The 15,379-nt window shown below is 36.7% G+C and overlaps 1 protein-coding gene across 5 annotated transcripts in view; it reads left to right on the forward strand.

The window, feature by feature from the left end:
- EYA1 (EYA transcriptional coactivator and phosphatase 1) overlaps nucleotides 1-15,379 on the forward strand; it is a 153,184-nt gene that overhangs the window by 92,619 nt on the left and 45,186 nt on the right. For all 5 annotated transcript variants that reach the window (XM_074898845.1, XM_074898846.1, XM_074898847.1 and 2 more), the window contains 4 exons: nucleotides 1,729-1,811; nucleotides 2,233-2,419; nucleotides 13,925-14,064; nucleotides 15,226-15,309. In XM_074898845.1, the coding sequence (XP_074754946.1) occupies nucleotides 1,729-1,811; nucleotides 2,233-2,419; nucleotides 13,925-14,064; nucleotides 15,226-15,309 (494 nt within the window). The remainder of the gene's footprint in view (nucleotides 1-1,728; nucleotides 1,812-2,232; nucleotides 2,420-13,924; nucleotides 14,065-15,225; nucleotides 15,310-15,379) is intronic.

The following is a 15,379-nucleotide window of genomic DNA, read 5'->3' on the forward strand; positions in this document are numbered from 1 at the left end:
TTCCAGCCAAGCACTCTTAGAAATAAAATAGCATTTCAAAGTTTTGCAATTTAAAATATTTTTCAGCTGTATTTTGGCTCTGGGGTTTGTTATAATAAAAAATAACATCTGTTTTCCAATTTTAAATTAAATTTAAAACAACATGTTTTTCTCATTAGTACTGTTTATCTGTACTATCTGCTAAACTTGGATGTCAACTGTTCTGCTGAAGTAATCTGATTTTAGTTCACAGGATTAGTAGCATCTATCAACAACCACAGAGCTTTTGCACTAATAGCAAATACAGGAGAAGTGTTTACAGTCATTATCACACGTTAAGTTTAAGCTTCATCTTTTACTCCAACTGCTGTTGGACATATTAATATTTCGCATCTACTTTGAGGCTTAACTTGTGTGCGTTTTTAGTGACTTTTGCAATCAAAGCATTTAAGTATTTTTCCTCATGGCTTCTTATAGGTAGGATACCTATTGTTGTTCGGGTTTGGTTTGTTTTTTTTTTTTTAATTTAAAAAAGTAAATAGCTCGTTGTACTAAGCATGCAGCCCTGCCTGCATTCCTCACTGTTTGGAGTTGCAAGAAATGTCGCTTTTCTCAATGAGTAACTGCTGCAATGGATTTGGTTGTTAATTGAGTTGTGTTGGGTACATCAGGGGATCGGTGCATCTGTATGCCTGGCTCCCTCTTGATTTCTGTCCCTGCTGGCCTCCTCTGCTCACCTGCAAGCTTTTGCTCCCAAGGTCTCTGTATTTCTTTGCACTAAAGCAGGCTTTGGTGGTGAGGGAGGCTGTAAACAACCTGCGCGCTTTAATGCAAGCTCCTCACTGGCTGGTGCTCTCCCACTGGATGAGTTCAATAGATTGTCTCATTACAGACTTTCTGGTGGCTTATGTAGCTTCACCCTGTGCATCCATATGTCTCAGCTGGTGCCTGTGTCACTCCCGGGTTATAACCAGTGAGGGCAAAACAGCTGAAAGGGGGTTGCTGCCCTTTTAGTGGAACAGCTTCTCAGGTTAGGTATTAAACAAGAGACCCATCTGTCTATTTTTGGTGGCTCATGAAAGGGGGAGGAGGGAGGTGAAGGCAGTAATTCAGTCTCTGGGCAAAATTCAATCTTGGGTCTCCCTTCCCAGAGAGGTACTTTTTTCCCTTGTGTCATGCCTAGTAGACTCTATGAAAAAAGAAAAAGGTTTGTGGCCCAAGGCTGTCTATGATCGATTAGCGAATCCTAATGGCTACGCAGTTGGGCTGAGCTGTTTGGAGCAGGGAGTTACGGCTTTTGCTGTTCCTGCAAGGAACTGAGGCTCAGGGAGGGGTGAGGCAGGAGAAATGGAGCCAGCGTGCTTCAGTGAGGGGGGATGGCGTCTCTCAAGACAAGGCTTGCAGTTATTGTTCAACAAAAACTGAAAATAAAGAAACCCTCATTACTTCCACGTTGGGTATTATTCGGAAGGATGAGATAGCCTAATATTTAATCAGACCTGAGGTAGCTTCAAATTCCTATCTAAATTTTGAGTTTTTCTTTTTATTGAAATAACGAAACACGGGGTGTAGGAACAATGAATTATCACTTTCCATATATTAACATGTTATAGAGTTGATGACAACCAAATTGGTCAACATATGGGAAATATTACAAATATGCTATATCCTTATGATATAATCGCATGATGGAAGTTATTTTCCGATACTGTGTTTAAGTAATTCACATAATTTTTCATTTCATTTCAGGCAGCAGTTTTACAACATCGTCGGGAATATATGCAGGAAATAATTCACTCACAAATTCTACTGGATTTAATAGTTCACAGCAGGTAAATTTGTAAATACGAGTTGAGGAAATTTTGGCAAACTTAGAATTCTCATCCACTGAAAAAATGTAGCCCTAAAATAGCTTTTTGAAAGAAATTAGCATCCTTTCAAGTTAAACTAATGTTTATAAATGTTTTTCTTCAGTTTGTCATCTTCCAATAGTAGAAATAATTGTCTGGGGTTGATGTTCTTATGCACACATCTTCAGCAGTGTGTCTTTTAAACTATTTGTGTGAGAATACATACTAAATGATGTGTAATTTAGATTTCATTTTACTGCCTCGCAGTTTTAGGTCCTACAGCATCCAGTCCAGGAAGCATACGTGCTGAAAGTCTGACATGTGTTTGTAGTTATATTTTGGAATTTATACTAAAAAGTAGCAAAACTTTGATGAACTATTCAGTTGCTTTTTTGTCTTGCAGGAATATCCCTCTTATCCCAGTTTTGGCCAGGGTCAATATGCACAGTATTATAATAGCTCACCATATCCTTCCCATTACATGACAAACAGCAACACCAGCCCAACGACACCCTCCACAAATGCAACATACCAGCTTCAAGAACCACCATCTGGCATCACCAGTCAAGCAGTTACAGATCCTGCAGCAGGTAATTACATGGATTTTATGGTCCCTATGAGGCACGTTTTTGTAAGTTGAAAGGAGGTTGAATTGGATTTTTTTTTGTTTGCTGTAGTCGTTGATTTTTTTTATTTTATTATTTCTTAATCCTGAGCCTGTGGCACGTCTTGCACAGATTCTAACAGAAAATAGGCTAAAGAAAAAAACAGGATCAGTAAAAGTTTTAAAGCTTGTGCCGAATACAAGTTGTTTGTATTTATTTATAAAATACTTGTATTAAAAATTGCAGGATACGGGAAAGTCTTTTACACTAAACCAGAACCTGGTGCTTTTAACCTCTATCTTCATTAAGATAAACTCCTTTGATTTTTCCTAAGACTGAAATTGAGAGGCCTTCAGACCATAGCCCAACTGTCCACTTGAAAGAGAGCTTTTGTGTTTTTCACTTTCAGAAGACATAATAATACTTGTAATAGGGAGATGAAATTGCACAAGTGTTTCCATTTTAAGAAAAGATTTTCAGTGGCTTGTCCTCCTTCCCAGTCATTTTACCTTTGTTGCTGGAATTTGGCAGTCCTGTACTAGTTGAGATATTTTTTGAACATTTATGCCAAACTGCTCCAGCTGTTTTTGGAAATGAGGGGTGAAAAATACTTTTCCCATTATTTAAAAAAAAAAAAAAATGCATTTTTTAACAGTTCAAGCATGTCAGTGGTTAGTAGATGGCAGAAGTTTGCAGTCTGTCCGCGACAAAGACCAAGGTTGTGGATGTGATTCTCAGTAACGTAGTAACACCTATGATTTGGCGATGTTATCAGGAGGGTTTGTTTTGGAGTTTCGTTGGGGAAGGTTGGTTTTAGTTTTCTTGAAGTACTGGATAGAACTGATCTTACGTGTACAGTGTGAGCTTTAATATAATTTGCTAGGACTCTTGCTTTTCTGCATGACTGTGTACCTGAAGAAAATGTATGCAGTGTTGTCTCTTGATAAATTTGCTGAAAGTAACTAGCAAAGAAAATACAGCTGGTGTGCGTGTTTATATACACGAGATGACATGCGTGTGGAGTGTATTTGAGAAAGGAATTTTTCTAAATATATGAATGCATATGGGAGTCTGCGGCGTTTAGAATATATGGATATATGTTGGAGTCTACATAATTATTCTGTTTACTTCAGTTTTAATTTTTTGGTTTTGTTTTCTTGTGGGTTTGCCTTTCTTCTTAAGTTGGAGGCAGTAAGTTCTTCTTACCCCCAAAAACAAATGTGATCAAGTTTTAGCTTTTATCAGGATACTAAAACTGAATTATTGTATCATCTGGGTCTTGATTTTTTTGCAAAATATTTGCACATTTTTTTGAAAAGTAGTTGATACTTCCTAAAAGCAACAGTAAACACTTACACAGAGAGAGGAGGTATATTTTTCCCAAGTTCAAACTTAGTGGCTTAAAAGCTGTCTTAAAAAATAGTTTTCTGTGCGCTGTAAGCCTGGACAGAACTTTTATATCAGTTCCTTTTTAAGAAGTCTTTCTTTTCTCCCTCAAATCTTCCACAATCTTGTTAAGAAAGTTTTGTCTAAAAATTTGAAAGAATTTGGTGGGCTGTCTCATGGATGGGTCCTGCACCTAAGCCCTCTTCTAGTTTATGCTTTCATGTCTTGAAAGCTCTACATCCATGGATGCCCTACCACTGCTTGCTTAGCCATTGCCATTCCTTGGACATGTGCACACCTCTGGCATTGCTGGCACTGCCACCTCTTTCCCTGAGATATTTATGTTACTGATTTAACAATTCTGGAAAAGTTCCTTCAAGCAGTTTGCAAATAACATCTCTTAATGTAGCTATGGCATTATCTTGGGCTGGCTGCCTGTGCCATAGGGAGGGACATGTTTAGGAAAGTACTGTCTGTGGGCCACTCCCTATTAGGAGGAGCCAATGGAAGCCATTCCGTTCTCCTTCACCTACATGGTCAGTCAGCTGAAGGTATAGGGCTAGATCCAGGTTTCTACATTTATTTTTACAGATTTGTCTTTATGTATTTAAGTTAGGATCAAGCCCATTTAGGCCCTTCTGTATTGAGTGGAGAGAGATGAGTACCTCTAGAGTTCAGTTTAAACTATAGCTTTAATCCTCAGGTGCCAAAGTCTCTCCACTGGTATGAGAGCAGTTTAAGATTGCTGACATACCACTGTTGGGTTCCTAGGTTAAAATTAGGTTAGAACCTTTCGCTGCCTCACAAACCTTCAACCCTGGTAGAAGGGAAGCAAGGACCAGTCAGTGAATCCAGTGCTGTGCCTGCCATTTCCCCTTGGACAGTATAATATTTTTTTACTTTTTTTTACTTTCTTCTTGCTGAGGCTTACTGCAAAGCCTCAGCTGAGCTCACACACAGTATGCTTAGAAGACAAAGGAAGGTTGGGGTCAAAGAAAGAGGGATCAGCATGAAGGAAGGGAATTCTGGAGAAGTGGGGATAAGTGAAAGGCATATTAGAGAGAAGGAAATTCATAGTTGGGTCAAAACCACAGAACAAAGGAATAAACAAATCAAATTTTAATTGCAATTAGTCAAATTTCTGTAGGATGTTTTGCCACATCTGGTCAAGTTAGGCTGTTGATTCTCTACCACAACTGGAACACTGCACATGAGGGGTGGTGGGGAGTGCAGAACCATCACATTAGGCTGCTGTACCCCTTTAGTAGGATGGGCTCCAGCTGCTGAATTGCAGCTGTTCTTACTAGATGTTGATATCCCTAGACAACTTCTATATTTAAAAACCCCATGTAATCTGTGCGGTTATGAACTATGCCAGGACAAGCACAGAACAGCTTTCAGACTTTACAGAGGCACCAGAATAATTTGACAGACATAGGTGGTTCCTATGAATTTGGGCCAGTAATGAAACAGAAGAGTCTGGTAAGAAACATGTGAGAAGAGAGAAAGTAGTTATATACTCTTGTGACATTTTTAGTAGTATTTTGCAGAGTCAGAAAGCTCATACAATTTCACTTAAAATATGTTTAATTCCTTGTCCAAATATAAAATAATCCTTTTATGATTTCCCACAGTTCCTAGTTAAATATGCAACTTTTTGCCATACAATCCAGGACGTCCAGTAGAACTTGACATTTTCCCTGCTCAGTGTTTCTTCTTTCTCTTCCCTTTGTCGATCTGAAAAATTTTTTGTACCTCAGTCGTGACAAAACCTTTTGATTGCACAGAGATTGATAGACCCTGTCTCCATAAATCAGACACACACATTATTTTCTTGTGATCAGAAGGCTGTATTTTTCCTAGTGACATAATCAGAAAATTATTAAGCAAAATAATTAATCTTAATGGGTCATTTCAAACTTTTAATGTGTCTTTGCTTCAGATTTCCTTGGAAATTTCATTTCAGTTCAAAAGTAAGAATCTTCAAAATTTTTTTCCACATGTAGAATTCTAACTTTTGCTTTACAGATAAAATATTTTTCATCAGAATAACACTAGCATATTAGTTTCCTTCTAGGATGAGCTTTCAGTCCATACATGAGTAACTTATCCCAGGTATGAACAGCAAGTTGGTGATTTTTTGTGTGAGCTGTAGTATGTAAGAGTAGTATGTAATAATAACTAAAATGATAAAAAATAACAAAAGTAAACTAGTGAGCAAAACAAAAGAAAGGATTTCTTTCTGTTGCATATAGGTAAGCTCTGCAGCTCTTTGGTGCAGGATGTTGTGGATGCAAAAATTTATGCCAGTTCAAGCATTGCTCAGACAAACTCAAAGACTTTATTTACACAGACACCAATGTCAACTACTGAAACCTTTATCACAAAAAATCACTCAAGACGGTGAATGAATTAGCAGTGTGTGTATGTCTGTCCTTTTTATGCTCCTTACCTAGTCACCTGCTCTTGACCAGTGTTGAAATTTATCCTGGATGGATGGAGTGTTTCCCCAATTCACTATGTTTGCCCTGATGTTCTAAAATAGTTAGGGGAATATTCATAACATGTATTTCTAAGAGTTAATGTAGAAAATGACTACTTTTTCTAAAGCTTTAATAATTTTCTCTTGCAATATTTCAACTCCATCAGCACAGCTGGTAACAAAAAAATCTTGATTTATGCAAATTTTTGTTTAGAAATTCAGTCAACAAAGTGGAATTTATCTCTCTCTTTCATATAATGTTGTATTTATACTTCATTAAACCGTGTTTCTCGCAAGAGACTTGCATTGTTCTTGAGATCTGGTCTCTTTCAGTTTTCTTGGTTTCTGCAATAAGTATGTTTAAAATATTACTGGAAGGGTTTTTTTCATATTACTTGCATACTTCACAATGCAGATTAAAAACCCCACAAGGATTGTGCTAGCCAACAAAAATTGTTCTCAGCCATGGGTCACCATTTTGCTATTAAAGACTAAACTTCTTTTTCCTTGAACGCTATATCACATTTAGTATTGCACTTTGCAGTTTCTCCTTACCATATTTCATAACAATAAATTAGAGACAGGAAAGCGAAACCGAGCAAATAGGCTATACAGACAACTTTTCACTAACACCTGTACTGTATGGAAGCAAATACTGCTGTATTTGCAGTACATTGCTGGTGTTCTGTTTGGTTTTTTTCATAAATATAAATGAAGAGTGAATCTAGAGCATATATTTATATAGGAAGGAAACTCAATGAAAATTCTGTAAAAACAGAAATGAGATTGGATGCAATAATAAATGGCAAAGTACAGCACTGGTTTTGCTTTTCTGATAATCGTTGTTCTCCTGTTTTTATGCTAACAATGGACAGCTTTTATCTCTTTTGTATTGCATTCAACAATATATAGCCTGACTCACTGTCACAAGATTTGCTGGGGCTAAGAACTTGATGCACTTTTTACTAGACTTTTTAAAATAGATAAATAGGATGTTCGTCATTGGTTTTAGTAGGATTAAAAGTAACAAAAATTTCAAATTGTTTGAAAGCATAGACAATTAGTAAAGAAGAAATGCCTACAATGGAGAGAGGTACTACCTGCCCCCTATGGGATTGCTTCATCTTTTTTTTGCTTCAGCGTTGAAAGTTGGAGGAAAAAATCTGGACCACTACAGGACTAGTTAATATAGTTGTTATCATACATAGTTAATGTATACTGTTACATATAATATATACTGTTAATATGATATTTTGCCTTTATTTTGAATATACAATCCTAAATCAAAATGTCACCCAAGCCTTGAAATAAATAGGCATTTTTGCCAATATTTTTAACAGATTATTGAGGGTTTCTGTCAAGTTTATAATAGTATGGTCATACTCCTCAATGGAAAAACATTAGATTCATTTTTTCAGGTGAAGATTTTGACATTTGGTCAAAAAAGCACTAAAGACATCCTCTATGATCCTGTCATCAGGTATTAATGTACTTCTTGCAGTACTTAGTACTTTTACTTACTTGCTGCTAATGCAGCAGTCATATTTTTTAGAGATGTAAAAAAAATTAAATCCTCAAATATCGATGTGGTTCTGCTGCACTGTTTAATCCTGGTCCAGTTTTATATAAACATTAAAAGAAGTTTGTACAGTACTCATTAAATTTTTGTTTAGCTTTATGCAAAAGTAAACTTTATTTATGCAAAAGTAAGAAAATCATAGAAGGAGACTGACATATTCAAACTACTTGTATCTTATATTTTTATTTTGGTATACAGGAGTTGAAATAACACTGACCTGAGGATGTAAGGGCTTTGTTCAAAATTAAGTATAAGATCTGAGGGAAAATCATTCATCTGGGCACAAGTTAAATGGAAAATACTTGTACATACCTACTTGCAGAGACATTTGACTATACTAGCTATCCTAGTCCCATCTCATCCATGTGATTTACACTGTGACATGAGATGTGATTATTTTGATAAAGTCGGTTTACTCTTTTTTGCATACTTTTTCAGTGTAGTAGGGAAGAAGTCTGGTGAAATTTGCAATGCCTTGTCAACAGCAAGAGCTCTACCCACACATTTGCCAGTTGGATTTACCTAGAGATAGACTTGATTTGGGGATTTCTGGAATAGCTAGTTTTCCCCAGATTTGTCATTTGATACTATGATTGAAATCAATAGTAAGAAAATAGAGCAGTTACTTAGGGGGGATTTCCATAGCAAGCAGAAAGGAATTACAGAATATGGTGTTGCAAATGGTATCTCTGTATTGTCTATTCATAAGTAATCAAAGTATTCTTATTTATGAGATGATAAAATATTGTCCTGTGTGACAAAACCATCAAAACTGCCCACAGTGATATATAACAGGGTAGTATATGTTTATAAAATATTATATCAAGTTGCAATAATATGGTACCTTAAATCATAGGGGAAGGTCTGCTACAGTATGGTTCATGAATTTTTGGTAAATCAGAATGTAAACATATTTTATTCCTCACAGTTATCTGTACCTTTTGTCTGGCTTGATGTCATCATACACTACAGGGGTTATGGCCTGTGGTCAGGAGCAGGGGGTACCAGTCACACCTGTAAAAGGAGGCGTACATTTATAGAATCTGAGTTTAAAGTGTTTTTCTGACTGGCTAGAGAAGTCAAGATTGGGTCTATTACGCTTGGTCAAGGTTTGGAAGAGGAAACTCTTGAGTGTGTGAAGCAGAAACAAGCTGTAACGTTTAGTGTTGTCCCTGGGGCAGAGTGCAGAGAGATCTAAAAGTATGTGTCTGTTAATGGATGCAGAAGAGTAATTGTTGCTGTTTGACTAATCTAATTTTGTGAAGGCATATGCAACACACAGAAATGGCTGTAGTGGTCCAGACAGACGGATCAACTGGCCCTGTACCCTGCTTGTCATCAACAGACACCCCAGGAGCAGCGAGGACAGGCTAAGCTTGTATAAGACTTGCCCTAAACACTTTTCCAGCTTCCAGATATTTTGATCTCAGGGGATTTCCAAAGCTGCTGTTGTTTGTATGTTTAGGGGGTGTGCCTACATTAGCATTTTAATTTGAAGCAGCAGTCTGTTCTGATGGGGAGCTTTGGCTCAACAGAGCAGTCCTAGGGCATGCGGCTGGAGTCCTTCTGGGCAAAGCTAACCTGGAAGGTGTCCTCCAGGACAGCTCCTAATTCCTTCAGCTCCTACTGAGGATGCACAGGAGACTAGATCAGGCTGGAGCTACATGAAATGACCTCCCAGAAACAGGCAGTGAAGCCGTGGGTAATTGCCACCACTTGCTTGGTCCCACAGACCCAACCTGCTAATGCAGCATGGCTGTAGCACCCCTGAATGTTTCTCTTCCAGGGCTGTCTTCAGGCTCCTCTTGAAACCTTGTAATTTTGGGAGCCTGGCATTTTTTGTGCCACAAATCTCCCAGCTTTTATCTGAATCTCTCCTTGTGTTTAATCTGGCTGCTGCCAGCTTACTTTGGTGGTCTTGCTTTAGTATTCAGACAGGCAGTGGAGACCTGATACTCACCCCCTTTTCTGCTCATGATTTTGTGGAGAGCTGGGTTTTCTCCTGCACTTTCCTGTGTTTGTGATGCTCAACAGGATAAAATTAAATTCAGTGCTTTAGAAACATAATAATTTCCCTTGGCTAATATTACAATATGTCTGGTACTATGAAGTCAGCTGAGGTTGAACAAATTAACCTCCTCCTATCAGTGAATGTAGGATAATGGGTACAATGATAACGTGTTTTGTGGCTATGTATCTTGACTTCAGAAAGGCTTTTACTGCCCTGGCAGTTAAATCTTTTCACTTAACAATCTTATAAGCAAACTAGGCTAAAGCAGTCTACCAGAAACTACAGCAGAATGATATAAAGCTGTTTAGGAAATCATGTCCAGAGAGAAGTCAGTGAGAGCTTGCTGTTAAAATAGAAGGATGGCCACAGCAGCATTCCTCAGTGTCTGCCTTGGGCCTAGCACCAGACCGCATTTTCATTAATCATTTAGATGACGGAACAGAATGTGTTTGCCTATTAAATATGTAGATGACACCACGCTGAGAGGGGCTGCGAGTTCTTTGGAGACAGGATGAGAACTCAAAAAATGGAGATGTGATCTGAATAGCAGCAGGTGTGAGGTATACATTTAGGCAGGAATGATGAACTGCACAAATGTGGGATGGGGAATGTTGGCAGCTCCTTCCAGGCTCTACCTTTCCCTGCAGACCGCTCTCAGTACTCCAGATATTAGTGGCACACCGAGTACCCTCAGCCGCTGTTGTTTTTCTTGCTCCAGAATTTGTCAGGGCCTGGGCTTGTCAAGGCTCAGGGCTCAGCTGGATACTGGATTCTTTAATTGGGTTTCCTTATGAGGACCTGAGAGCGACCATTGGACAGTGAGCTGGTAACTCAGCCATGCACACGGAGGCTGCCCTGTCGAGCAGCCTTAATCCAAAGAGTACATGCTATGGTTTCCCTTTACATACATGGAATAAGTTTCTTGCACACGATGTCACATTTCCCCCCCCATTCATTACTGCCATCTGTCACACCATTCATAACAGACTGGTTGCTGTGGCTATCTCCTGGGCAGGCTTAGAAGTTCCAGGTATTAGCAATATTGTGTGTTCAATTCATGTGCAATATTTGGCCAGGTCTTTGGGAAGTGACCAGTTAGGTGTTGCTTCCTCCTCAGAAGATGATCGAGGGATCCTGAAACTAGCATTTATTGAAAAAATTGCAGAAAATGCAAATTGTCTTCTGCCAAGTGGTGTCCAAGGGAGGGTAGCCTGCGGGACATGGGAAGTAAAGCTTTGCTCAACTTTTGTTTTGGATTATTGTGTCCAGTTTGGAGACACTACAGAGAATGCTAATCAGAACCTAGAAAAGAGGATTGTCAATGAAGAGTTAACCTAACAACAAAGGGGATCTGAGAGCAGTCTTCAAATGCATGCAGATACAATGAAGGGAATAATTTTTTCCCCCACTTCCACACATTGAACTGATATTGCTGTAATGAAGTGGTGTGTTCTGTTTCTAATGGCACAAGTGCTAAAGCAGAGGAGCAGATTTCCTGGAGAGATCTGTAAGAGCAAGACAGACATAGCTCTCTTGGGAATGATGCGGGTACAGTGGTCCCAAGAAGGGTGGTCTAAGGTGTGCCCAGCCATCCTTGGGGATCCAAGGCAGAGTTGGGAGTCTTTCTGTCAGGTGAGGGTCTGGCCCATCCAGACAGATGACTTGCACCTGTGAAGGGGAGAGGGAAGTGAGCCTTCACCCAAACTTGCAGCCCTGTGTTTGAAATTTTGAGTGCAGTGTTTGCAAAAATGTAAAGCTGGATGCTCTTACAAACAGACTTTATTCCCTGCCCTCACCATGCTCTGTTCTGTGTGCTCACTCTTTTAGGTTTACTTGGTTGTATTTGTCATGAAGTTTTGTTTATGCTTTTTCCACGCTCTCTGTCCCCTATTTTATTTAATATTATTGTTACTACCTCAAGTTTAATACTTTACATTTTTAGGCAAATCATGTCTGTGAGAAGAATTTAAAAAACTGGGATCCAAAGCTAAACTCCTTAATATATTGTCAGAGACCAAGAGCAATGCTAATTTAAATTAGTCAGTAGGAAATGCAATTTTTCATTACATCTGAATTTTAGAGCACTTATTTAGAACATCATTGGCCAATATACCTGTTGAAGAAATTCTGGTCTGTTTATTTTACTAGGTTATAATTTATTTTGAGACTTTTTTGCATTGTTTTCTTTATTTTATTTTTCATTAAGTATTTTAATAATAAAAACAATGTATAGCAGATAAACTCATTTAAGTTTAAAAGGTTGGGAAAATTTGTACTAGTTGATTTATGATTTCTTATTTAAGTACAGTAGGTGAAAGAGCAATCAACATTCAAAGTTTAAATAGTTTAAATATTCTGAAGTGTATATTGTCATAGGAAAAAATACATATTATTGGAATGTACATGATCTTCAATATTTAAACCTCTAGCTTTAGTTATGCAGGCTGATGTGGCTGGATGATTTTTATTGTTTGGCACATACACAGAATCACTCTTTTAGGTATAAGACAAGTCTATTTTGAAGATTCTTTCTTTTACCTGAAGTTACATCTTAACTTGTTATTCTGCTTTGTTTAATGTAGCCTGAGATACTGAGGTAAAAGTATAATGTAAAATATATAATATATACTAATTTCCACTAAGTATAGATTTGAAGGCTGAACATGAGAATTTCAAGACCTTTTCAGCATAAGCAACCATTATTATTTTGAGTAATTTTGAATATGTGGTGTTACACAGATGTTCAGAGCCTCCTCCTTAATCTAACCTTTGACCTCAACAGGATGTTTTTTTTAGGAGAAAGAATCACTTGTGTGAGAAGTATACCTGTCTGTTCAAATGAGAATGCCATGGTCTAGGCTGATTAAAAAGAAAATTAATATTGATACAAATATCCACATCTACTGAATTCTACACAGTCATTAATGCTAAGTGAGAAGTGAAATTGATAAATACATCATATGCTGAAAATTCCAGCTGCCTTCACAAAAATAAGTGGTTTTAGGAAAAAAATTTAAAGAATAGCCATCAAAATAAAAGTCTTCTCTCTGTGAACTTAAGAAAGGAAGTCTTAAGAGATTTAAAAATGTGTTGGTGAAATTCTGAGGATTATGGTACTTCTAGCTAAATGAGTTAGGAAGGATAATTTATGCTGGGTGTTTGCTTTGTTAATATTCAAGCACTTAACATCCATAAACTCAGTAACAGTTAAGAATAGCAAAACATCTTCCAAATAGCATGTTTTCAGGAAAACTTTGTTGTTCTTATATCATCATTCTTTTTTGCCTGTTCAACGACAGCAAATACTTTTGTAAATAATTTTTTCCTAAAGCCTAATAGTTAGCATACAATACAGTTTATAAAGAATTGTATCCTGTCTTGAAGATACTAGTTGGAAGTGTTTAGTGTTGAGTAGGCATTTGAAGAATACTATAACTTTAATCTTCATAGTTGATGCATATTTTAAACATATTAATTGAACTTACCCTGGGAAAATAAGGACTCTATTTTATGCCATATTTAGAAGGAATTCTATTAATCTGACTCAAATGTAGCAATCTAAAAATAAAGTGTCTACAACCAGGCAATTTGGAAGAGTTTTCAATTTATATGTTACTTTTTTTTACACCTGGATGGTTTTTTTCTTACTGATCACCATAATGGTTATCTTAAAGCACGCTTGAAAATTTAGAATTAAATCAGTGTTCTTTAAAAAAAAGATGGTAGCCCTTTAAATTGTTTATTTAGAGTTTAATCTTGCCTATGAAGTGATATGATCTTCTCTATGATTTGAAGTAATTAAGATGATTTTTACTTATTTTTTATTTGTTTACTGAAATAATATATCTCTGTTTTTACATATAACTCAAACTTGATTGAATTAATTTATGTTTCAGTATTGCCATTTATCATTGCAGATTTAATTATTTTAGTTAGGACCTTCAGTGAACATCCTGGTTTTAGTGGCACATGTAAATGAACATTTTAAAGTTTAAATTGAAAGGTAAAAATGTCATTTCTTTACTACAACAGAATACAGTACAATCCACAGTCCCTCAACGCCCATTAAAGATTCAGATTCAGATAGATTGCGTCGTAGTTCAGACGGGAAATCACGTGGACGTGGCAGAAGAAACAATAATCCTTCACCACCACCTGACTCTGATCTAGAGGTACATTATATTTGATGTCTCTGACTGTCAGACTGTTTTTATTATTATTTTGCACAGAGAAGTATTATTTACACATCAAAAATAAAGTGGCATTGGAGCTCCCTTTCTTTGTTTTGCTAACAGTATTTCTGTAGAAGATAGAATTTTTCTAAAGAACCTTCTTCTTGAAGAGCACTGACTTTCTCTGAAAAACACTGGGCGTTTCTTTCTCTTTTTGATATTTAAAAAAAAAAAAAAAAAAAAAAAAAGCTAACTTTTCCCAAATCAAAGAAAGGTTTGCGTTTGGACAGGAGACACTTCTAGCACAATAGTGGTTTTTGTTCTCTCATGCTGTGTTCACATTCCTCCCAGTGGCCCATGCTTTATGTTGAGAACAGATCTCCAATGACACACCACAGCTATGAGTGTCCACACTGCATTACTTTTCCTTTCCAAAAGCTTAGCCCATTTGTCATCATGGGAAATACAATCTCACCAGGATTTAAAATACTTGTATTTGAACACTTTATTTTTCATTAAAATATCATTTTGTGTGTGGTCAGAGGACAAATTTAAAACACATATTTTCCATTGGCTGTAAGCGAAAGAATTATTTACTGATGCCATAAATTCTTACACATGCAGCATCTGAGTTCATAATTTTCGTTCTTCAGGTGCATAAAATCCATTAAAAATGAACATAGATTAAGGGGATTTAAGTGCTAAGCAGGAATTTGCTTTATTTTCTATTTAGAGGTAATTTTCAAGAGCAGTTATATGAACTTTGTTTTGTAAGGGCTGCAGAAATACAGAATTCAAACCCTGAAGATTTAATTTTCAGAGGTTTCTTTTCATTTATTTCAGTTTCTATCTCACATCTGGCTTTAAAATATTACATTGTACAATCTCGTTTTCTGTGTGTATTTGACAATAACTATAATTCTATTCTAATATAATAATTTGATATAATAGCAATTGTAGTAAAAAGCTAACAGATTGTATTACCATATTCTGGAAAAAACTTGTTAGTTCTGAAAATAAATGGCAAGGAAACTATGGTTTTAATATGTAACCATTTCAATACAATTTTCTAATTTATGTGCTTTCTGATTCAAATTTTAACTTTCCATTTCAAGTATCAGCTTCACAGAGGAACACGTTGATTTGATTCTCTTTTTACAGAGAGTATTCATTTGGGATTTGGATGAGACAATCATCATTTTCCATTCCTTGCTTACAGGGTCGTATGCTAACAGATATGGAAGGGTAAGTGTCAAGAAACTGATGGAAATTTTCATTAATATTTGCTGGTTTATGGTTAGTACACAAGGAAGAC

The sequence above is a fragment of the Athene noctua genome, chromosome 2, assembly GCF_965140245.1.
Source record: "Athene noctua chromosome 2, bAthNoc1.hap1.1, whole genome shotgun sequence".
In the NCBI taxonomy this organism is placed as follows: Eukaryota; Metazoa; Chordata; class Aves; order Strigiformes; family Strigidae; genus Athene; species Athene noctua.